This window comes from Chinchilla lanigera, unplaced genomic scaffold (genome assembly GCF_000276665.1).
Source record: "Chinchilla lanigera isolate Chin_1 unplaced genomic scaffold, ChiLan1.0 scaffold00115, whole genome shotgun sequence".
Lineage (NCBI taxonomy): Eukaryota > Metazoa > Chordata > Mammalia > Rodentia > Chinchillidae > Chinchilla > Chinchilla lanigera.
In genome coordinates, this window is record NW_004955516.1 from 873,969 (window position 1) to 899,117 (window position 25,149).

At 50.4% G+C, this 25,149-nt stretch overlaps 1 protein-coding gene across 7 annotated transcripts; it reads right to left on the minus strand.

The window, feature by feature from the left end:
• Positions 1 to 2,573: 2,573 nt before the first annotated feature.
• Positions 2,574 to 24,795, minus strand: Uba1 (ubiquitin-like modifier activating enzyme 1). 7 transcript variants are annotated; one of them, XM_005408956.2, is made up of 28 exons: positions 21,718 to 21,929; positions 21,150 to 21,266; positions 20,063 to 20,161; positions 17,122 to 17,238; positions 16,943 to 17,001; positions 16,666 to 16,834; positions 16,437 to 16,571; positions 15,434 to 15,540; positions 15,084 to 15,174; positions 14,842 to 14,974; positions 14,222 to 14,319; positions 13,978 to 14,124; positions 13,671 to 13,847; positions 13,450 to 13,554; positions 13,283 to 13,363; positions 12,805 to 12,960; positions 10,847 to 11,012; positions 10,532 to 10,728; positions 7,838 to 7,902; positions 7,407 to 7,602; positions 6,601 to 6,675; positions 6,292 to 6,481; positions 5,356 to 5,444; positions 4,995 to 5,087; positions 4,517 to 4,708; positions 3,265 to 3,366; positions 3,075 to 3,175; positions 2,574 to 2,909 (listed from the first exon to the last, which is right to left on the minus strand). In XM_005408956.2, exons 4-28 carry the CDS (start codon positions 17,236 to 17,238, stop codon positions 2,774 to 2,776), a joined length of 3,177 nt encoding a protein of 1,058 aa, XP_005409013.1. In that variant the 5' UTR covers positions 20,063 to 20,161; positions 21,150 to 21,266; positions 21,718 to 21,929; the 3' UTR covers positions 2,574 to 2,773. The 7 variants fall into 7 exon arrangements, with proteins under 7 accessions (XP_005409013.1, XP_005409015.1, XP_013362377.1 ...); XM_005408958.2 differs by lacking the exon at positions 21,150 to 21,266; XM_013506923.1 differs by lacking the exon at positions 20,063 to 20,161.
• Positions 24,796 to 25,149: the final 354 nt, after the last annotated feature.

Genomic DNA, 25,149 nt, shown 5'->3' on the forward strand with positions numbered 1-25,149 from the left:
GGCAACAGCCCTTCCTTACACTGCACCGCAGCTCAAAGGCAGCTTCCTGGCTGCTTCTGGGCTTACCTTTACGGTAGCCTTGTTCACACCACTAGTTTTCAGTAAGGTTCGTGATAGCAAGGGCTTCCTACCATGAGGGGAGGGGAAATACTGACAAAGACCAAATTTCGCCCCATAGCCTAGACCTCATTTCTGGAACTTCTTCCTCACTCCAGCCGTACTAGCTTCCTTCTAACTCCTGAGTGGAAGCAGGCACAATCCAATCTCTGGAACTTTGCACTTCATGTTCCTGTTGCCTGGAGTGTGCCTTATTACCTTAATTTCAAATCCTTGCTATAGTCACCTCCACGATGAATTGCTTGATTACCCCATTTAAAATTTCCTGCCTAGCCGAGCTTGGTGGCGCACGCCTGTAATCCCAGCACTCAGGAGGCTGAGGCAGGAGGATCGTTGTGAGTTTGAGACCAGCCTGGGCTACAAAGTGCGCTCACGGCCAGCCTGAACTGCATAGTGAGACCCTGTCTCAAATAGACAAAAAACAAAACAAACAAAAAAAACCTTTCTGCCTGTAATCCCATGATTCCATATCCCCAGACCTGGCACAATTTTTCACCTTTTGAAGACACTGATCAATCCCCGTTCCCTGTGCTAGGGATGGAACCCAGGGCCTAGCACATGCTAGCAAACTGCTGAGTTACATCCCCAGCTTTAATCAGCTTCTAATAATTTACTTGTGTCTGTCTATCCTGGGCCTCATCCTAGCAGAACGTAAGATCTAGTAAGACAGATCATTTGTTTTTTAATCCATTGCAGTGTTCTAAATGCTTACAACTATGCCTGGCACACAGCACTAAATCTTCGTTGACTGCCTGAAAAGCAAATAGTTCCAGGTGAAAACAAAGGAGGCATCCATGTTCCACCCTGTCCTTTGTGTCAGCTGGGTTAAAGGGGCTCAGTGTAGTGACCCAACACCAGCCTGCTTGCTGGCTGGGCCCTGTCTAGCTAGTGTTATAAGAGGAAACAAACATGATAAAATGGTATGTGGAGGAGGGATTAAGATGTAGCCAGGAGTACTGGGTGACTCAGAAGCTAGTTTTAGTCATGCTTAGTGGCATACTGCCTGTAATACTAGCTACACGGGAGGCTGAGACAGGAGGATTGCTATTTCCAGAGAAGCCTATGTAACTTAGCAAAACCCTATCTCAAAATACAACAAGGGCTGGGGATTTCCATAGCTCAGTGGTAGAGTGCTTGCAAGCTCAAGGACCTGGGTTCAATTCCCAGTACTGGAAAAGGTGGGTGGCTCATCACAGGCTCCCAGCACTTGGGAGGCCGAGGCAGGATTGCAGTGAGTTTGAAGCCAGCCTGTTTTACAAAGCAAGACCCTGTCTCAAAAAAAAAAATAAAGTAACTATCGGAGAAAGAGATCATCCAAAGCAAGCCAGGAAAAGTCATGGGGGCCAGCAGTTGGCTCAGGAGGTAGACGTGGGGACAGACTGTGATGGGAATTGGGCCTGGTTTGGGGACAGGTACTGCTGACTCAGGTTTGAGTCAAGTGACGGGTCCTGTTTGGTTTCTAGCTGGGTGAAGGACAGAAGTATAAATGGACAGCATCCTCAGGCACCAGGAGCCAGTACCAGTGGAGGAAGGCAACACTGCAGGAGTGGGTAGCCAGAGTGGTGCTTTCAACTGTTTGGAGCACTCAGCCAAGACTGAGGCTACTCTGTGGCAGCTCCACAGTCCAGTGAGGCTGGCGGTGAGCCTCTTGCTGCCTGTGCTAATCAATGATTACCTCTCTGCCCCCAGTTAGCTCTCCTCTTGAAGGCAGGAGGCCTGAGCACCTTTCAAGGGAAGGACAGGCAGGTCAAGTGGCTGACAAAGGGAAGGAAAATAGCTTTTTCTCTCCAGATATTCTCATCCAAATACTTCCATTGAAACTGCCAGGTGTGGTAGTACATGCCTATAACCCCAAACTTTGGGAGGTTGAGGCAGGAGGATCACACATTTAAGCCCAGACTAGACAACTTATGGAGACCTTATCCTGAAATTTAAAAAGGGATGTAGCTCAGCGTGAAGGCCCTGGGTCCAATCCCCAGTCAGGGAGCTGCAGAGAATCCCCGAAGGCACTGGCACTCCTGAGGCCCCTACAGCAGGGGAGGTGAACTGAGGATGCCACAGGCATTCCCAGCACCCCTGGGAATCATCACTGTGAAGGTCTGTCTCATGGTCAAAGGGCATAAAGACATGCTGACCAAGCCCTGGCAGTGTGCTTGCCACAACTTTCCTCTTCACTGGGGGTTGGGGGTGAGGCAACAACCACAACATAGGGAAGGCCAGATTCAAACCTAGCACAAATCAGTACTAAAGGCATATGAACCCAAGCACCTGCTCTCCATGGCTTCAACAGTGCCTCCATGCCTTGGTCAGCGGAGAGGGCAGGAAGAGGTGGCAACTCCCATGTCTTCTCTTCCCAGGAATGTGGCAGCTGGTGTGGATCTAAGCCCTTGGCATTACCACCTGAGCCAGACATCTCCAGGAAGCCCCTTTCTTCCCTGGAACTAGCAGAGCAGGCCTTTTCTGGGTTAATACCTTTTTATTAGGATTCAGGTTCCAAATGAGGGAAGAAGCAGTGGCATGAGGGGTTTCGGTAAGGAGTTGATAAGGGAATACCAGGGTTGGCTGGCTGAGCCACTGCCAGAGGCCAAATGGGAGCCTGAGACAGGAAGGCGTCTGAGGATCGGGGGTGGGGTCAGCCTCCCGGAGTACACAGGGGTCAGCGGATGGTATATCGAACATAGGGGACCTCGACGTCCTCACCGCTCTCATCGTTGCAGCATAGCTCAAGCACCAGCGCCCGCACATGGCGGCCCAGCTTTCGCTTCGACACACGGCTCACAATCTCTGTCATCCTGGAGACGGGTAGGGCAGAGGGTGAGGGATGTAGAAAGCAAGAGAGGGAGGCCGCAGGGACAGAAGGGGTGAAGGACAGCGACAGGAGTGGGAGAACTGTAGTGTGAGCCCCACCTCTCCCCCATGCACACGGTACCCCTTCCCTGTGTGCTGCAGCAACTCACGGCTGATCCAATCGTTCCTTGAGCTTAGCAGCTGGCATGAAGAAGGAATAGAGCATGGACACACCCTGGGACAGCATGGTGATCTCTAATTTGTGCTCTGTCTAGAGGGGAAGGGAGGGGAACAGCGGTGTCATGGGGTGGACAGGACACCCCATTCCCCCGGTGGGGTGAAAGTGAGGAAGGGCTTTACCTTAAAGTAGTCAAGGAACTGTTTGAGAGTCATCTCCTCCCCATTAGGCTGCAGCCCCTGCACCTCAAAGCGATCCCACAACGTCCATTCTTGGTCATAGTACTGCGGAAGAAAGAGAGAACAGGATGGGACCACTTTGGAGGAAAACCCCACACTCATGCAAACATGGTAAGTTTTGTCCAAAACCCTCTCATGGCCCCCACATCACCCAAGTAAGCACTCAAACCCTCTGATGGCTCACAAGCCTCCCCAACACTGACACCCTAGTTTTATCTCCTACCCCACATCCTCTCACCCACTCTGTTTTACTGGCCTTTTACAGCTCCAACATGCCAGGCATATTTCTACCGCAGTACTCCTGCAAGGACTAGTCCCAGAGCCTCTACCAAGGCCTACACACTCATCCCCTCACCTCCTCCACATGTGAGCTCACACATCAGTTTTTCAGCAAGGCTTTCCTAGCCAACCCACATTTGAAGTCCCAAGCCCTTTGCTGTGTAGTTCAGCTGGAGAACATGTGCTTAGTATGCTCAAGCTACTGGGTTCCATCCCTCTAGCACCAAATCAAATCAAACTCTAAAACCATCCCCTTGACCCCTACTAATCTCAAGTCCTCCTGAAAGCTATTTTTGGGGGATTCCATAATTATTTATCATGTCATTTATATAATCTATTTGATAAATATAACTTTAGCACCTAGAAGACTACCTGCATACAGTAGTAGGTGCTCGATAAATGAATTAGTAGATGAACCAAATATAGTACCCAGCACAGCAAGAATTTAATGTCAGCTGCAATTATCACATCATTATTAATAACCTCCCAAGGGGAGGTGTGCTGCCACATGCCTATAATCCCAGCACTTGTGGGAGGCTGAGGCAGGAGGATTTCAACTTTCAGGCCAACCTGAGCAAATTAGCAACCTAGTGAGACTGTCTCCAAATAAGGGAAGGATGGGGCGGGCTGGGAATGTAGCTCAGTGTAAAGGTCCTGTATCTAGTACCCACCCCCACAAACCAATACTTCTCGGGGCATAATTCAAGTATCCCATCTTTTCTGATGACTGCCATAGGCAGAGAAACAGCAGTGCTCAGCACACTCTTGAATGATGTGATTAATATATAAATGAACAAGGACTGAAAAGAAGTACACTGAAGAAGCCCTCACCTGGTAATAGGGTATCATGAAACTAGAGCCAGCGCCACAGACACACACCCCACTCACAAACCCACCTCCTGATGCAGGCCCCTACCTGGTGCCGTGGTGCTGCCAGGGGTTCAGAAAAGCCAAAGAATGGTAGGGCCAAGTTGAGGAACCCATTCTTGTAGGAGTCAAGTTTTCGGTGCCCCTGAACTACCTTGTATAGCTCCAGACACACCAGGCCAACCACAGCAGCTGTGGTTGTGGCAATGGCTGGAATAATCTTCCCTGCAATCAACTTGCTCTGTGAGACAGGAAGGAACCAAGAAAAGTGGTAGTTAAGTGTCAAAAGGCTCAGGATCTATAGAAGGGCATGGGCCAGGCATGGTGGTGCATGCCTGTAATCCCAGCACTTGGGAGGCTGAGGCAGGAAGATCGTTGCCAAGTTCAAAGCCAGCCTGGGCTACAAAGTGAGTTCAAGGCCAGCCGGAACTACATAGTGAAACCCTGTCTCAAAAGACAAAAAAGGGATGAATGTGGGGAATTAAAGCCTGGAGGCAGGTAGAATATCAGGCCCAGATTCCATTCACCTTGTGCCGGTCTGCAGGGGGAATGTCATAGTTTTCTGCCCGAAGGTTGGATGCAGCCACAATGAAATCCATATGGAAGTTGCTGTCATCATCCTGTTATGAGTACGAAGAGTGGATCGGATGAGGAAAAGGCTTCCTGGCCTCTGGGGACATCAGTATCCTCTATTGCAGTTACCCGTTGGACTCTCTCAGATTATAGAGGGAGCTAGGAATACCTATCCATTCAGAAAAGTGTGGTAGGCCCACAATCCCATCCTCAGAGACACCTGGGCTGGGTCCAGGTCCCCAGAGACCCACTTTTTCCAGTCCTATGAGGCTGCTCAGCCCATCCCCCTGCCCTACCCAGGGTCCCTCTCAGTACCTTCTCAAAGTCAATGGGGTACATCTTGAATCCAGGCAGCTTATCAGGGCTAGGCAGTGTTGCCTTGAGCTCCTCTAGACGGCTGTCATCTGAACAACAAGAAGGACACCATGGCCCTTTAGATATAGGCTAAGGTGGGACAAAAAGTATTCAGGAGGATACAGGATTTCGAAAGACATCATGGGAGAGCAGAAAAGTAAAGCAAGACAGCAGAGTGCAAACCTGGAAGACGGTGAAAAGCAGAGGAAAAGGTCAGGAGAAAGTAGAGCAGGAGACAGAATGGGAGGACAGTGAAGAGGAGGGTGGAGAGACACGGTAGATGGGATAGAAAAGATAAACAGAGATGATGAGGGGAAATGCATGGATGTGGCAATAGAGGGAAGACAGGAGGAGAAAGGGATTCTACACAATATATACAGAGACAGGCGGGAGGGAATATAGGAAAAAGATGGACTATACAGAGAGGAAGGCAGGCAAATGTGGAAGGAAAGACTAGAAGAAAACACAAAGAACATGACGGGGAAGCTACTTTGGAAGGAAGACAGAGTTACAGATGCATGACAGATACAAGGGAGGGCAGGTGGATAAACGTGTGGACCAGGCACCAGTATGCAGAGCAACGCTGGGTTGAAGATGCAGAGAAACAAGTGGGGTTGGGGAGTACGATGGGGAGATGAAGATCTGGAAGGACACAGAGGGCAGGTTATCAGTGGAAAGAGAGCAGTCCTAGAGATCACAGCCCCTGGGTGAACAGGTCAAGAAGAAACAGCGAAAACCAAAGCAAGCCAAATACACCCTTCCAGAGAGCGGGAAGGAGGTGGGATAATTGACCCCCTTCTGGGGTTACAAAACTAGGGGCAGGGGGTTGGTTGGGAGGCTGGATGAGGCCAGGGTCAAGTGGGGGTAACCCCTGGCCAACTGGCCAAACGCCCTCACCAACAGAGGCATTGGCACTCTGCAGCTCCTGGTCAGAAACATGGATCTTGACACCAGACTTGGGGGTGAACTCTGGGACCTGCACAGACTGCAGGAGTGTGGCCACGGCAGCTCGGTCCTGAGAGCCCGTCAGCCCATAGGTCTGGGCAAACAGGTTGGCAGCAGCCATCACATAGTCCAGATGCAGGGGCTGGGGGAAAATAGGGCAGGGCAGAGAGAGCATATCAGCCCTTGAGTGGGGAGCCACCACCTCCTTCCCACCCACTCACCCTCCACCTGACCCTCAGAGCCCCCCGGGAAGAGACTTACATTGGTGACATTGAAGGTAAGTGGGTGTGGACAGCGTTTGGGCCCAGACCAGAAGGGAGCTCCCGAGCTTGTGAGCTAAGAGACAGTGAGAAAGAACTTTGAGAAGCAGGACCTGTGAGTAGGCCTCTCTGACAATCCTGACTTGTTGCCTTGCCCCTGGATGTGCTCTGGCTCACTATACCTGCCTGCGTAATCAAAGGGCACTAGAGCCGATCACAAAACACCTACATACACTATAGGGTCCTGTAGATGGAAGTTCTGAAGCCAGGATGAACGAGGGACTTGGCTGAGGAAACAACTTACCAATTCCAGGGTACTCCTCTGCTCTGTACATGGCAGAAAACCATTTAACAGACTTTTGTAGACTACCAGGGACAGTACTAACTTAATAGCAATTAATTCTCATGAAGCCTCATGAGGTAGGTTACCACTGCTCTTAGTTAACAGCTGAGGAAACTGGTGCAGAGACAAGTGGCATGCCCACGTTCAAAGACAGCTGGGATTTGAACACACAGATTCCTGTGCTCTTAACTCTAGAATCTCTCCCTTGAAGTCCCTATAGCCATGAGGGGGAGTCGTATATCACTCAGCCCACATCACAGTAAGGAAAACAGAAACCATATCTTGCGCCAAAGACTAGGGACCAGAACACACATGTCTGGCTTAATCATTCCTCTGAGATTCCCATATCGCAGGGTACGGGCCAGGGCTGGCCTAGTAACTGGGAGGAGCCACATGGAAAGCCCTTGGCAGGCTCTGTTGCAGGGAAATACGTGCGGCCAAATGAACCCAGCAAAGTGCATTACCTGCTCAGGAGGGAAGTTGTGCAGCAGCTGCCGGATGTTGTTGGAGTACTGGGTGTGCCAATGATGGCAGGCCCAGGTCACACAGTCGGCCCAGGTCTGTGGTCGCTGCAGCACCAGGCTGCGCTGAACAGCTTCCAGTACTTCCAATGGCTGGGTACCTGCCAGCCGCAAAGTCCGCTCCACAAACTTGGGGTCTCTATCAGGAGGTGGAGAGGGCAGAAGGGCAGGATAACACAGAGGCACCAGGAAAAGGCTCCATGGAAATCCCACCCTTTCCATGGAAAACTAGCCCTGACCCCTAAGAGTGTGAGGCCCAAGCATCCTGATGCTTTGCAAAGCATGCCTGGTGCTGAGGGTGACAGTGGTGGAGAGCAGCCAGTTCACCATGGCTGGTGGGCAGGGATGGGGGTGAGAGCGCATGAGTTACTCACGTGAGGTACTGGTTGACATTTTCTGCTGGCTGCTTGAAGAGACCTTCAAACTCATCTCGAGCCCACTACAGACAGAGGAAATGGATTACATGGAGTGACGGCTGACAAAATGGGCTTCCTACATCACGCGAAATCCCATGTGTGAATAAAGCAAGCAAGAGTCCAAGAAGCCCCCAACCTCCTCTACTCTCCCCAGCTCCTAAATTTAAAAACCAACCAACCTGATCTGGGCAGTGGTCATACCAGTATTATAAGTAAAAAAATTTAGTAGAATGTACCTTATTCTACATATGTTATGCCTTGATAAAAAGCAAATATATCAATTAAGTACATTTTACCAACAAATTAAAAAAGAGAAAAAAAAGGGGGGCTGGGGATTTAGCTCAGCAGCACAGCGCCTGCCTGGCAAGTGCAAGGTCCAGAGTTCAATTCCTGGTACCAGAAAACAAAACAAAACAAAACAAAACAAAAAAATTAGACTAAAACCAAAAGCATGTTGGGTGTGGTGGTACACGCATATAATCCCAGCACTTGGGAGGCTGAGGCAGAAGGACTGCTTCCAAGGCCAGCCTAACCCTATCTCAAAAAAGGAACACACACACACACACACACTCTCTCTCTTCTCTCTCTCTCTTCTCTCTCTCCCTCCCTCCCTCCCTCTCCACCTCACTCTCCCTATCTAGGCTCTAGGGACTGAGCAGAAAATGAGACAGAAGTTCTATCCTCTGAGACTTCCCAGGACAGTAAATATGGTCATTAGTGAAGTGTTTTGGAGAACAGACATTAGAGATTTAGGTTCTAATTCCACCTCTACTACATATTTCCTAGTTTTGTTGACTTTAGGCACACATGACACCTTTACTTCTTTGTCCTTCCCTCTGAAATAGTTATTGCAACAGCAATGCCTAGCTCACAGGGTTGCTAGGACATAATGAACAAGTCCCTGTGTGTAGAACTACATTTTTTTTGTCTTTTTGAGACAGGGTCTCACTATGCAGTTCAGGCTGGCCGTGAGTTCACTTTGTAGCCCAGGCTGGCCTTGAGCTCACTTTGTAGCCCAGGCTGGTCGTGAGCTCACTTTGTAGCCCAGGCTGGTCGTGAGCTCACTTTGTAGCCCAGGCTGGTCTCGAACTTGCAACAATCCTCCTGCGTGCTGGGATTATCACCACACCCCGCTACATTTTGCACCCCTTGGGATCAATCCCAGGCTCTCATGCATGCTAAGTACACACTTTGCCACTAAGTTGCAACTCTAGCCCCACTGTGAATATATTTAAAGGTTATTTAAAACAGTGCTTGTCATGTAGTTAGTGCTATGGGTTTTACAACAGCCCTGTCAGGTACTGTAGATGCTACTGTCATCCTCATATTATAGAGGGATATGAAGTTCAATTCAAGGTCACACATGGCCTAGTGAGGCTGTGGTGGGGAGCAAACATAAAGACAGCCACTTTGGAACCACAGGGTCAGAATGGAAAGTGACAGGCAGAATTGGTCTTTTCCCCACCCCGGCACTCCTATTAACTACTCCAAATGGTGACAATGTTTATCCTTAGGTCTTTCCAGTTCACTTTGTAAGATTTCAGCTACATGAGTATGAGCACTGCTCTGCATGTGTATCTATCAGTCACAGAATTATCCTGACAAACCAGCTGTTAAAATTCATTTTCGCTGGGCGTGGTGGTACACACCTGTAATCCCAGCACTCGGGAGGCAGAGGCAGGAGGATCATTGCAAGTTTGAGACCAGCCTGGGCTACAAAGTGAGCTCACGGCCAGCCTGAACTGCATAGTGAGACTCTGTCTCAAAAAGACAAAAAAAAGGCTGGGGATTTAGCTCAGCGGCAAAAGCACCTGCCTGGCAAGCACAAGGTCATGAGTTCGGTTCCTGGTACCGGAGAAAAACCAGAAAAACCAAGAAAAATCAAAAAGACAAAAAAACAAAAACAAAACAAAACCAAAAAAAAAAAACCACCTCATTTTAAGCAACAGCTGGGGAAACATGAATATGGACTGAGCATTAGAAACAAGTAACTAGGAGAGATGCTAAGAAGTAACTATTAATTTTTTTCAGCATGAAAATGGTGTTTTGGTTAGATAGCAGGACTCAACTGGGCTTGATTCTCCCCCGCTTATACACACACACATCTGACAATGCCTAGAGACATTTTAAGTTGTTACAATGGCAAGGGGGTATTATTGACATCAAGTGGGCAAAAGCCAAGGCTGCTGGGAAACATCCTGCAGTGCATGGGACGGCACCCTCAGGACAAAGAAATACCCAGCCCCAGATGCCAATAGTGCTGAGGTTAGAAGACCTTATTATACAAAAATATTACTTTGCAGAAGTAGACAGAAATAGCAGGAAATAAAATGTGATACCATGACATACTCCAGCAAAAAAAGGAAAAACTATCGATCTAAGAAGAAAATGTGGTAAAATATTAACAATTGTTAAAGCTAGGCAAAAAAGTGGTATTTGAGTATTCACCATAGTATTCTTTATACTTGTCTATGAGTTAGAGAAATTTAGAAATAGATATTAAAAAAAAGAATGAGTCACTCTAGAAACCTAGGCTGCCAGGTGGGAAATGGGGGAGGGAAGGTTGGGGAAAAAGGCCATCTTATACTTAGGCTTGCACCACCTAAAGGCCAAGGGCCTGGCAGACTGCTCCCCACTCCCCGCCTCAATCACCTGAAGGGTGTGCTCAATGGCATTGGGAAAGTTTTTCAGGGTACAGATGGGGATGGACTTCTCTGGTGGATCCTGGCTGGAGCTGTAGGATTCTGTCAGGAAGGGGATCACCACCTGTACATTGCCCTTGGTGCCCAGCGTGCCTGACTCCAGCAGCGGCTTCCGGTAGTAAACACAGCGTCGGTCCATGTACATGCCTGAGAGAGGGGATAATGACATGAGAGGAGGGAAAGGAATGTCTGAAGACAGGAAGGCCAGCAGTTCTCATATACACACAACTTTGCCCCTGATCTCCTCATCCAACTCCAAACTTACGGGCATCTACATTGTCCAGGGCATTGGCCACGCCATCTAAGTTTTGGAAAAAATCATCGTCGTAGATGCGCTCTGTGTCAGGACCCACACGGTTCTGGTGGCTTGTCACCCGGATGTACGGATTCATCTGGAGCACAGCTGCAGTAGCCGTGTCAGACTTTAACTTCTACAGAGGTGAAGCAGTGTAGTCCAGGGTAGGGATGGGGAAACAGAGCTCAGTTATTTGTGCATTCACCAACAAACACCTAGAGAACTGTCCACCTGAGGGTTTATTTAATGCTGGAGAACCAGGCTCTGAGTTCAGGAGGCCTCCTGATTTAGTAGGAGAGAGAGGCTGTGTCAATGCCACATGGCCGGGATTGTGACAGATACGGCAGAAGCTCAGTGAAAAGGGAAGCAGAGGACAAGTACCACCTAGAAATAGTGGGCTTAACATCAGTATTTTGTTTTGTTTCATTTATTGCCTACCCAACACCTATTGCTTTTTCAGGTAACAGCACCCAGGTTTGGATTTCCCCAACTATAACCAGGTGATGGCACACAGACAAGAAGGGACTTTTCAAAGCTCAAGTCTGGTCACATACCCTCCCCTTCCCAGAACCCACCCCTGGCTTCCAGGACCACTTTGGTTAAACTGAGGTGGCATCTAAGACCTCCTCCATAGGACTGCATAGGCTCTTATCAGGGCCCAGAGCACTCCTCTCCACTAGAAGAGCGCACTCTAGTCCCTCAGCAAGAGCTTCATGGAAATGAGGCCTTCCTTAACCACTACAACCAAAGCTACAAAGCAACCTCTTTGGCCTGCTCAACTTCCCTTATCTTATCTGTCTGTTGTTGCCTTTGCAGAGAGCTCCTCACCAACATTAACTGTATCCTTTACTGTTGCTACATTTTAGCAGCTGTTTATAATCTGCTCTTTCCCACTAGAATCTTTGTTTCATTCTCTAAGATTTCTCACTCCCCTGAAAATAGTAACTATCTGGTGAATAAAATGAATCAACCAAAAGGGGCAAGCAAAAGTAACACTGTCCTCTACAGAAGGCTTCCCAGATAAAGCCCTGTGTAAATCAGCTTTCATCTGTCTAAGAGTGACCTGGGCTGACTAGACTACAATCTTTAGAAAGGCCTGGCTCCAAGGCTGCCCTTTGGCTAGAGTCTAGGAATTTGGATTTCAGGAAGATTCATTCCTGTCATTCCCAGGGGCTGGGGATTTAGCTCAGCGGCACAGCGCCTGCCTGGCAAGCGCGAGGTCGTGAGTTTGATTCCTGGTACCAGAAAAAAACAAAAAATAATAAAAATTAAAAAATAAAATAAAACTTCCTGTCATTCCCTACCTGGTAACAGTGGCTCACTGTGCCTAAACTGTGCATGCAACACTGTTGTTTATGCCGAGTACTTTCTTCCCTTCTGCGACTCCAGAATTTGGATAGATGACCAGCCAGATCTCTAACAAGCTTCTCTAGCTGGTGTAATAACAAGTATTGTTAGGATATAAAGTTATAATTTGTAACTGGGGAAATTAAGAATGTCCTGTGCAATTCCACTGGGACAGCACTTCTTAGAAACTTGCAGCTGACTTTACCCCATGAGCCTTTTCCTTTTGCACAATAATTGTGCTTTGTGTCCTTTCTCTGTAATAAATCATAGCCGTGCATATGACTATTGGTTCAGTTCCGGGAACTCTCCTAGTGAATCGGTGAGTTTGCAAATGGTTTCTGGATCCCCTAACATAATGTCTAAGAAGCACTGACAGGGAGTCAAGGAAAACAACTTTGAAAAATCATAGATTCAATAGAAGAATATTCAATAAATGTTTGTTGAAAGAATGACAGAAACTAAGGAAAAGAAAGACCAAAGAAAAGTAGGCAAAAGGGGCCCTGCCAGAAAAAATGGAAACGTGAAAAAGACAGGAGGAAAGTAAGCTGACAAGACCCATCTCCTACCCCTATCCAACTCACCGTAACATCCCAGGGCCGGAACAGAAACTGTCGGTTCAAATTTGATTTCTCAATGGTGTCCATGTCTGTGACAGTAATTTCTCCACCTTCACCACAGCCCAGCCCAATCATGGCGAAGTTCTTGAGCAGCTCACAACCAATGGCCCCTGCACCCACCTAAGAAGCAGCCAAGAGAGGCATTATCAGGGAGCGGTCAAGGTGACACAGGTTGGTACGAAGCCACCCATCACTCCTCCAGGAGCCAGCAGTAAAGGGGAAGAGGGTCTAATGGCACGGCTATAGGTCCTAGGGCTTTAAGAAATGACCCACAAGTATCTGGGGGGCACACGGGGGCTGCACCAGTCTTTCCTTCTGGATAATAAAAATGGCAAAGGAGATGTGATATAGGTATAAAAACCAAAAGGCCCTCCCTCAGGATGCAGATGAGGCAGTCAGGCCGGGGAGATGAACAAAGCAGATGTCCAACAGGATCACTCACCAGGAAGTACTTCTGCTTGCCCAGCTTCTCCTGCAGATCTGAGCCAAACACAGCCACCTGCCCATCATAACGGTTCTGACGCTGAGGAACGGGAAGAAAGGAGGGTCAGAGATGGGCTTCCCCAGAACGTGCCCGCAGTGCTGCCTTCCCAGGTTCCACTCGCATACCGGGAGGCACTTCTCCTCCGTGAGGGCCTCTCTGTCCTCTGGAAGACATTCAAGGGCATCAAAATACAGCCACTGCATGACTGGCATGAACTTCCCAGAGCAGGCCTGATGAGGCGGTAGGCAAGAGGAGGCAGTCAGTGGTTAGCAGGGCCTGATGCAGGCAGACAGACAGCAAGTAACAGAATCAGAGAGGCTCTGGGCCCACCTCCACCCAAGCTGACCTTCATGACCTCCTGAGCAGCCAGGCCCCCAATAAATGCATTTATGGGTGCCAGGTCCCCAGCAGCCACATAGGCTAGGTTCCGGATGAGGTCCTCATCCAGGCTGTCCTGCTGTACTGCTGGCAGGGCTCTTGCATTCACAGCCTGTGCTAGGGCCACCAGTTTGGTTGCATCCTCCTTGTGGGTCAGAAGGAACAAAGTGAGGCCATATCAGGCCACTCTGGAGAAGGGAGGGTGGCCAGGCAGAGGCACAGCGGGCCTTCGGTACCAAGGACACCTGCTCTGATAAGCTTTCCTACCCACCTACCTCACTGCGGGGCCGAGGGGGCCGGCTGTGCTGAGCACAAAACTGGTGCAGGGCCTGGAAGCCAATGTGCAGCTGGGCAGGGCGAGAATACTTGGCGAAGTCCGTCATAACAAACTCAGGCTCTGCCAGTGAGGCTGGCAAGGATTTCTGAGGGGCAGCAGGACATCAGAACCAGAAGAAATGGAGAGCTCCGAAATGTCTAGAACCACCTGCAGCAGCCCACTGCCCCCACCCCCATACTTACAAAGCTAATCTTCTTAGGTACTTTGACCTGACTGACGATGCCTCCACGGATGTAGTCGGAGAACTTGGAGGTGTCACAGATGCTGAAGGTATAAGGACCTACGGTAGATGAGGAAGCTCTCAGTATACCTGCCTTCCGTAAAGTCTGAGACACCTCCAAAAATAAGGATAAAAATATCCCTGACTCAGCTCAGACCTAAGAGCCATCTCTTCTCCATTTGGACATCAGAAACTAACTCCTCTCTGCCCCAGAGCTAGCTCAAACCCCGTGAGACTCTGTGTCCCTGGCCCCAGGCTACACTGGAAGCCCTCTGCTCTTATCCAAATCAGCTCAGACACAAGGGGCTTGCTCCTCTGATCTCTCTGCTCAAACCCCAGAGGGCTTTTCTCCCTCAGCCCAGGTACACAGGGGCCCACCCTCCCAGGTGCACTTCCAACTCAACTCAGGTCCCTTTCCCTATGCCCACCTGCACTGGTGGGAGCCCAGGGGATTCTGCCTCCAATTCATGTCGAACACTCAGGATATGTGTCTCCTCCTAAGGACTATGAACTCAGGGACAGGTCTCTACCCTTACAGCCCCTGGCCAGCTCTCTTCTGGTGCCCCCATGGCAAGAGCTCACCCAGCACTTTGATCTCTATGGGCTGATTTCCGTTGAGCTCATTCATGCCCTGTACTTCAGAAAACGACACAAAGTCGCCAGTCTCAAACCCATGTCGGGCCTCATCCAGGCAGGTAACCACACCGGGGTTGTCCTGGTTAAAGAAGAGTGAGCCTCAGAGGCAGGTTCAGGGAACCAGAAGCAGACAGGGAGGACTGCCACTGCCCATCTGCCTGCCTGGACCCGAGGCTGGTCTTCCTCACCTTGGTGACCATAGAAACCATAGCACTGAGTGGCTGCTCCCCATTGGAATCTGTGAGAACCATTTCCTCTCCAAAGTCACAGAAAAGCTGCCTGTAGGGGGACATAATAGGACCAATGTCCAAGGCCCATGCACACTGGCCTCATCTGTCCTTCCAGAGGCAAATGGACACAGCTGAGCACACTTAGCCCATCACTATGGGGATCAGACATCCTCAGGCCAAACAAGAGTGAGCATACAGAATCCAAAATTGGGGTAGACTGAGGAAGGATGAGGGTGGTGACAGCCTGGGGGCGGTCTCAGTCTGGGTCTGGTAAGAGCAGCACAAAAGGGGGCAGGGGCAGCACCCACCCAAATAAGCCTCGAGTGTCTGCCACCACAAGCTTGATGCCCTGGCTGTGACAGAATTCTCCCACTCGCAGCTGGTCCTCCAGGGAGCTGTTGGTGAGGACCACCACCTGTGGAAAAGAGAAGCACAGCCTCAGGCCATGGGCCAGGCACAGAGGAAAAGGCCTTTCTGGGCCAGCTCTCTTTCATGGCAACCTGCTATAGACTCAACTGGCAAGGGTGAAACTTAGTGAAGTTTCCAGACCATGTCAGGAAAGTTGAAGAGATAGCTGGAGGCAGATTCTGGAAAGCAGCTGACTCACCTATTTGACAAACACCCACTACTGTCTGCCCACAGCCCTACCATACCCTGCGAGACACACTCAGGAAGTAGGACTCTGTCTCCAGCCAAAGTCTGAGCTCACTCTTACCACACCCACCTGCTCCCGGTTCTCAAGACAATGCCTGCTCAGCAGGTCTTTGCAGTTCTGCTCTTGGCCTAAACGCCTATCTCTGTCCACCAGGGTGAGCTCCCATTGCTGCATCAGGCTGTAGCTGTGGTGCCCTGGCCCTCAGGGACCCCTAGGGCAGAAGGTCAGCTCCCACAGCCCTTTTCTAACCTAAAAGTTTTAACTAGCAAACACCCACATAGCCTTTACTGTGTGTCAACTGCTACTCTACATACTTAACTTTCACAGGCGCTATAAAGTCAGTACTACCGCTATGCCCAGTCTGCAAACAGGAAAACGAAGGCACAGGGTCTAAGTGTCCCACCTAAAGCCATGCTAGGAGAGCCAGTGGCTCTCAGCAGGGCAGGGCAAACCAGCTCATGTATTCGTGCCTACTATGCTGCCCTGCTGGTATGCACACATCTTCTCTTGAAAAAGCAGGGCCCAGCTCTCACCCTGCCCACATCCTCTAGGTGCTCCAACATGAACCCTGGCAACCAAGCCAGCTGGCTCAATGCTCAACAGACAGGGAAGGGCTCACAGAGAACTGGCAGGAAGGTGGGCGGTACCCCAAGTACCTGGAAGCTACTAAGGAAGTCCTCAACGAGGGGCCCAGTATAGGCAGTGACAGGCACATAGCTGTTGAGCTCAGCAAGGCGGGGTTGGGTCACCTCAGCCCTGTTTTTACCGATGTCCTCTTCCCGTAAGTAGAACTGCAAGGAAGGGGAAAAGCAGGGAAGGAGTGAAGTGGCTGGGGCACACAGAGGGGTGGGTGCCTCAGCAGGGACAAGGGCAAGGAAGAGGTACCTGGGAGGACAGGTCAGCCCACTGGGCAGTGCCCTGGTCATGTAGGGTGACAGCCTTGACCCCACCAAGGATGATGTTCTTAGCGATCTCCACACCCAAGCCCCGCAGGCCTGAGACCAGGACACTGGACGTCTGCAGTCGCTTCATTGCCTCATGGCCCAACACATACCTGCCAAATTAAGGGGCACTATGGGTCGGGGTCTGGCCCATCCTGGTCCATCCAACTCCACCCTCTCAATGTCCCCTCCCAGCCCAGCCAGGCCTCTGCCCCACTTACAGCTGCCGGGAGTAAAGACCCTCATCTATGTCTGCTTCACTGCCGTTCTTTGCCATTCCCTAAGGATGAAGGACCAGAACAGGTTCAGGGCACAGGGCATGGACAGATGCACAAGGGCAATAACAAACACTGTGCCACCCACCGCCACGTTTATCAGCTGCTAGGAACAAGACACTCACGTTGGTTGGCACCGAGGACACTTGGGACAATACAGACTGGGCAGGGGAGCAGTTAGAACCCGGCTTTGGATCAGGCCCCGACACGCGACGTTTCTTGGACAGCGGCGAGCTGGACATCTAGAGAGCAAAGGGAGGTTGGAGGCAAGCCTGGGGCCCGTAAGAATGTTTTTCTGCCTCTTACTGTGACTGTGGGGTAAGGAACACTAAAGCATTATAACAACCACATTTTACAGGACAGACTGGCACAGAGAGACAGAAGTTACTTGCCCAGGGTTACACCACTGTTAGAGCTAAGATTTGAACCCAGGTGGTGAGGCTTGCAAATTCATGCTGTTGATTACTAAGCCATTTGCCTCTCCCAAGCCCAGGGTAAGGCAGGGACTCCAACCCCATGGGCCAAAAGACACAACTGTACTTGTGGGGAAGTGAGAGGAGGGACGCGGATTCGGGACAGACTTATTGCCATTCCTTGACAAGTATAACTTAACCCCTATGGGGCCCTGCTCGTCATCTGTGAAGCAGGGCTGATGGTTTGGTTTACCTTCCTTACAGGGTTGCTGAGACAAGAAGGAACACACTACTGACCTGGCCCAGAGGTGAGCAACACCAAGCAGCCAGTTTCCTCATTCCCCTCCTACTTAATCCCCAGAACAAGGGCAGGTAGGGTGCGGGGCAGAAGGGAGACAAGGCTTGTACATCCCCGAGGTGGTAGCAGGAGATAACTGAAAACCCTGCCCCAGGGAGCCTCAGGGAGGAATTTTAGAAAGCCCAACACCCCACCCCAGCTTTGGAAGAGGAACTCAAGCCCAGACCAATACAAAAGGCTGCAGGGAGAGAAAACACTTCCCAAGTCTCATCTATGCCAGAGCCCTTTAAACAGGTTTAACAGTAAGGATCAATACACTTCCTAGGAGCCCTCCCTGTGCCAGATGCCAAATAAAGCACCTTGAGCCTTGTCTGTCCTCAGGGCACACCTGTGAAGACTGGACTATTATATGTAATGCCCCTTAGCTCACATAGAATGGAAAAAATTCGTTCAGGGATGTTTGGCGACCAAGGTTTCCACAGACAGAGGCTGAATTTGGACCAGGATAGGCTCCACTGACTAAGGCCCAAGCTACTTCCCAGTGTTAAGTTTCATCCCCTCTATGGCGCTTACCCCTACAAGGCCAGGTTTAGCATCCTTGCTAGACAAATGAGAAAGCCTGAGCTCACAGGGTCAGGTGACTTGCTGAGGGTCACACGTTAGGTCCCAGAGATTAAACAATACAGCTTGCTGCGGCAGTGAATTCTGGCAGGGGGTGGGGAGATTAGCTCCAGATGGCAGAGAACCACAGGACCAGGGCTCCACAGGACCAGGGCACTTCCCTTCACCCCCAATGCTGCTTGGAGCTAGGAGCTTTTGCTTATGCCCTAGTTTTCTGTTTACACAAGCCCTCCTACACTGAGCGTTTCCTGATACCCAGACACACCATAACCACCAGTGTATCTAAGACTTCATCTCGGCACCTGTCACACTCCAGCACTAACCACAATGACAAGGGCTCCCTGCCATCTGCTCAGAGCTTACTGCCTATCAATCACAGGGTAAAGGGCTTTGCCCAATCCTAATGATGCCAATGAACTACATAACTCCATGCCCACATCAAATGAAAAACGAAGGCCCAGATACCTCCACTTACTTGCCCAGAGTCACACACTTGCTCTTAGCCAAAAGGCTAAGAAGAAGTAATGCCAGAGTCACACAGCATCACTTTGCCAAATCTTCCTGTGTGAGCACTTGGGACCCAGCTCTGGGCTCAACCAAGAAGGTTAAGGGATTAATAGGAAAGGGGAGGGGGACGAGGGGAGGCAGGAAGCTGGATGGGCCCCCTCAGGTTGCCAGGTAAATCGCTGAGATGCCAAGAACCAAACTGTACTTGGTGAGTTAGGAGGAAGACAAAGGCAATTCCCATTTCCATTTTCTGGCTCTCTGACCCAGTATAGGGATCTTATTTCCTCTGAGCCACATTTTCTCCAAGAGCTAGGACAAAAGGAACTGTCCTCAAGGGGTTACTAGGAAGATTAGAGCAGTCAAGGTCTGTGGTCAGAACTTAGGGACCTAAGGAGGTGAGCTCTTCTTCCTGAACACCTGCAAAGTGTTCTACTGCGTAGTTATCTTGCCTTGTCATTGGTTGGTTTCTTTGGGACACATCCTCTCCTTATTCCCTAAATAAAAAATAATCCAGGGCCAGAGAGCTCCTTACTATCTAGACTTTTCACCTCTGTTGGCAGCAAGGGTCTAAACAGGTTTGGGATGACCACTCCAAAGTGGATATTGATTGCCAAGATTTGAAGTAACTCTGTTTAAAGGCAAGCAGGCATCTGGGACAGATGCTGAACAGCCCTAGATAAGAGGTGAAAATCCTTCACCACCCCCATGGCGGGTCGGGGAACTACACTTTCTTAAACTCATGATCATGTCTCTAGAACATGGATTCTGTGAATTGCTTGGCAAAGCTGAAATGGGGCTCAGAATATTCCAAAACTTACCTGGGGTCTCCAAACAGATGACTGTGAAGCCTGAGCATGCTCCATCCCCAAAAGCAGAGATGGGTAAGGGAGGAGTCCTGGCATAGGTTTGAGAGGGGGCAGGCTCAAGGCCAAGTGATAAGGACAGAAAAGCCAGGGCCCCGAGAAGTGATGCTGGGGCATGGCAAGGATCCTGGGAGGGGTTAACTGAGAAGAGCTTAGGCATGTTACATCAGGAACCCAGCTGGTGGATGTCTGAGCCCAAGGTGCTCTGAGGGAGATGTGAAAGATGTTATCAGCCCCAGTGGTGGAGAGCCAGGTCTGGGTGTCAGTAAAGACTCAAATTTTCCTGTTTGGAAAAGGATTTTTGGGGGAAGCCCTCAGAGGCTGTGAGAAGACAGATTAGTTACTAGGAGAAGCTGCATACAACCTGAGGATGCTGCAGGAAGATGTTGCGGTCTAGGGGGAGGGGTACTGTCCATCAGGAAGGTGCTGGAATCTGGAGACGGGGGTCTTCCAAGGACAAATGCTGGTGGTAGAAAGAAACCTTTCAGCAAAAGTCATAGGGACTCACAGGAAGAGAGGTATCTCTGACACTGATGCTAGAATTCAAGAAGCTGGGAGGGTAGCTGCTGGGAGGCTGGGAGAAATCCCTGAGGATGGGGCTGGGGATTTAGCTCAGCGGCATAGCGCCTGCCTGGCAAGCACAAGGTCATGAGTTCGATTCCCGGTACTGGGGGGGGGGAGAAATCCCTGGGGACAGACCCTTGAGGACAGATTTCTAATAGAAGATAAAGACTCTGTGGATTTGACAGGGCATGCTAGGTACCATAGTTGCTCTGATGGAGTGGAGGGGGAAGATGAGCCCAGATAGTTCAAGGCTTAAAAAAGTTAATAAGGAAGCACTGGCTAGGTCTCCAAGTGGATTGGGTTTCTCTGACCAATTATGTTTGACCTCACAGAAGCTGAGTAGATGCTGAGAAGAGGGTTTTCTACTTTGATGGAGGACAAGTTGGGTAAGTTAGGGGAAGGACATCTGACAATGATACTGGGGTTCTGAAGCTGATAACAGAAGCTGGGGAGCTTTAAAGGATCTGAGAGCAGATTCGGAGACCTGTGAAAAGAGAACCTAAAACCCTGCTTATTTTTGAAGGCAGAAGTGGGGTCTAGGGTGGGGCTGGGGAGGTATCTGGCAGAGGGTAGTAGAAACCAACAGGATCCACCACAGTAGATACTGGCAGGAGATCTTTAATGGAGGATTACGTGTCCAAACAGCTCCTCCCTGACGTCTGGTCCCCTGGGAGGTTCTGAGGGAAGATACTGAGGATTAAAGATGTCTGATGGGAAAGATGCTGAGGCCTGTGGAGAAGTGTCACAACACTGGGAGCATGAAAAAGGGGAAATGCCCTAAAAGAAAATCATTAAATGCTGATTGTAGGAACTGAAGGAGTCCCTAATGGCAGAAGCTGAGGGGGTCTCTGATGGAGGATGCTAGGTCCAGGGTGGGGCTGGGATACCTGATATGGGAAGGTCTCAGACAGGAAGGCCAGTCCCAAATGGCTTTGTACAGGGTCTAATCTCCATGGAAGCTCCGAGGGCTGATAGTGTTGAGGGTGGAGATCTGGCAGAAAATGCTAAAGAAATGAAGACCACACAGACCCTCCTTGAGGTCTGGCTCCACTAGGAGGCAGCCCGTGGGAGATTCTAAAGTAGGTCTTTAATGGCATAGAATGGTAAGGGGCTTTCACCAGCAATGCTAATCCCAGTGCCTCTATGGAAGACCAGGGTGAGTTTTGATCTGAGATACAAGATTCGGCACGATTCAAGATGCTGAGCCTGTCTCCATAAGCAGTTCTGGGGGTCTGGCCCCAAGGTCAGATTTCGGAGCCGGAGGGAATGGAATGGTCCCAGACTGCAAATATCGGCCCCGCCCCACGATCTAACCCCCCTCCCTCCACTGAACCCTGGTGCCAGAATCACCCCTGGCTGCCCACACCTCAGCCGGGCAAAGCGATGGACCAGATCCTTCCAATGCCTCCCGAAACCCGTGCCCTGGCCCAGGTGCTGAGAAAAGCTATTCGTTACCAATGCCGGTTCCCCGGGTCGTGCCGCCGCCAACTCCTCAAGGAGCCGAAGCCAAGCTCGGCCGCCACCCTCCTCCTTCTCCTCCTCCCCGCCGCCTGGGCTACCTAGGAACACCGCCTTCTCCTCCCCCGGCGGTAGTGGTATGGTCTTCCCACCACCTCTGTCCTTCCAGCCGCCGGCACAAGATGGCCGCGGCCGAGCCCAAGGCCGGAACAAAACACTCGGCCCCACCCCCAAGAACCCGGATGCAGGAGGACCACGCCTACCTATGAATCATGTATAAATACCCACCCCTTGATTCATTTGGCTAGAAGGGGACCGGCTCCACCTGGTGGCTACTATTGCAGTAAGTACATAAGGAAAACAGGTGAAACAAGAGGGCACGCCCCGTGGAATATGGATAAAGAATGAATTTTTGCAACCAGGCTTTTATGGAAACCAAGAAAGGACCTCAAGGCCAAGCTTACTGATCATGAATCATGCATGGAGCTGGGAAGTTGGTGGACTAACACCAGGCAACCAGAAAGCAGATGTTAAAACATGGCAACCACATCCCACTGCTCATGAATAATCAATGATTTTGCAGCAGCCTGGAAGCCAAGGAGACCAAGGCCACATCTTATTTATGAATAATGCATGAGACTGGTGGGTTGGAACAAAAGGGACAGGCCCGCCTACTGCTGCATCTAATACTCTGCAAGCAGGGAAATGGGGCTAATACTGGGGAAACCCACTCCCCTGGCTCCTGAATAATGAATGGTGCTACTGCAGTAGCTCAACCTGGAAACTCAGAGGTCAAGAAAGGTCCCACCCAGCTCATGAATTATGGCTGAGGGACCAGAACCACCCTATAGCTCCACCCAGCAAAGAGGGATTACTGCACCATAGTCAGAGCAGTGTGGTCCCGCCTTCTCGTTCCTGAGTAATAAAGTATGATCCATAGAGCCACAGGGAAAACGCAGGGGGAGTGGAGGCCCTTCCCCCAGCTCACTAAGTGTTCCGGCACCACGGCTCCCTTGGTCCAATCAAATACAGACTCACTGCATGCCTTTTGGAGGCACCTCAGTTTCCACAACTGTAAAAATGAGGACAGTAATAGAGCTCATCCACCTTTTAGAGACGAAATGCGTTATCATGAAAATCAGAGAATATGCAGTCAAATCCTCTACCACTGAGCTATCCCCCTAAAATCAGAGAATATGAATCACGATATGAGCCTAAGAACAGTGCTGCCACAAGACATTGTTAAATTTTTAAAATATATATATGCAACATGCAAAGTCATATTTACATTAATAAAAAATTATTTATAGGTGGTAACCAGCCGCCATACATCGCACTTTGAGAACTGTTTCCCACCTAGAAATCAGAACAGTCACAGTAACTTACCTTATGATGGAGGTCGGGTTTTTGTCCCCCACCCCCACCCCCGTACTGGGGATTGAATCCAGGAACCTTGCAATGAGCCACATTCCTAGCCCTTTTTAAAATTTTTACTTTGAGAAAGGATCTCGCTAAGTTGCCCGGCTTTTTTTGTTGTTGTTGTTTTCCTCAAGTCTCTGTGTTGCCGAGGTTAGTCTCCCGGCCTCAAGAGATACTCCCACCTCAGCTTCCCAAATAGCTGGGACTATAGGCACACCACCGTGCCCCATGGTAGCAGTACTATTAAATTGGGAAAAGGACATGATGGCATTTGGTTTAGACTACAAACTCTGAACTAGAGTGGGTTTGAATCTTAGCTTTGCCATTCACTGACTGCGTGAACTTAGGCAACTTACCCTTCCTGTGTCCCAGTTTCCTTATCTATAAAGCAGGATAATAACCTACCGCCTAGGATTGTTTCAAAGATAAAAAGGGCTAATAAAGTGGCTAGATGAAGGTAAGCTAATCTTATCCGCATGTACCTTCTTCGATCTCACAGAAGATTTACCAAAGATCACACAACTGGCAAAGATGGATGGGATATGAATCCAGAGCCTTCGTTGATAGTCTGGGGTTACTGGACTATTAAAGAATGAACAACGCAGGAGACCTCATCCCTTTGCTAGAGGCAGGGCTTAAATCCTAAAACCTGTAAGAGAAGGCCGACGTGGATCCTGCGGATAAAGAGGTAAACACTACGCCCCTCATAAATTATCCAAGAGCCTCTAGAGAAGCCTCAGAAAACTCAGGGGGCTACTCACCTTGACTGATTATTGTATGAATAAGCAATAAACTCTAGTTTACACGGCAGACTTCGGAAAACCCCTTCAGCACCTCTCTTTGGCACACATTTCTCTCCTGAGAAATTGCCAAACCGGTGCCTGCGGGGGGCCAGGTGCGAAAGAGGTAAAAATCCGCCCCCCACCGCGGATCCACCCCCTCATGAATAATACATAAAGCCGGGGCCAACGAAGGCCCAGCGGCTGTATGTCCGCTCAGGAAGAGCTGGCCGACCGTCTCTTTCGCAGGCTGTGTGGCGGAGTTCTGGGCCCCGACCTGCCCAGTCTCGCAGTCCTGGGTACTCCGGGCGCGGAGACCTCACTGTAGAACCTGAGGTCACAAAGGCCACTGGAATCTCCACAATGCCACGTCGGTCCCAAACGTGCCCACTGTCACTAGGTCCCGCGGTGAAACAAGCCCTCCTCAACTCCCGCCTTGACTATTATTAGCCTCAAACTTCTCTCCCCTTGGGGGAACACCCCAGATTCTGCTCATTGACAAAGTATTCATACACAGATGCTAAGAGCCTCCCCCAACCTTCCCGCAAGTCCTGCCTCCAAGGGGTGCTCTCCAAAACTGCTTCCCAAATCCCACCCGGTCGCCAATCGCCGCCTACCAAAGGTCTACTCAAAAGAGCACGCACCCCCTAAATGCTATCCTCGGGCCGGAGCCTCCAAATGCGCCCATTAGGGGGTCCCTAAAGTTGGGGCAAGAGGTGCGCCCTCCTCCAAATGCCGTCCAGGGAATTGGGGCAAGGTGCTCCAGCTCACCCCCTGTGCCGGGCGGAAGCCTCGCCTTCCTGCTGGAGATGAGCCGAAGCCACGGGGCAACGGAAGACCAAACCACCTCGGTAGCACAAGACCGACTAGAGTTTGCGCGGAGCTCTGAAGCGCGGGGCCTTAGAGGGCCCCCAGTCTGGGTCGTACCACAGATGCTTTGCCAAGGGGGAGTTTGCCCTTGCCCCTGGGCCGCTGGCGCCTATTTCATATCTAGATACCCCTACAGGTTGTGGTGCATCCCAAACGCGTGAGGCATGCTGGGGGAGGTAGTTCTGTCTGGCCAGTGCTTGGTGCACGTGGTGGGCATCAGCACCCAGAATATCGGAAAATTAAGCCTGGGCTGAGGGTCTCTGGGAGCCGTGTTCTGTTGGGGTGGGAACAGGGAATGGAACATGGCTATGCCTCCAGGTGAAAAGGCACACCCATCCTACAGATGTAGATACTGAGGCTC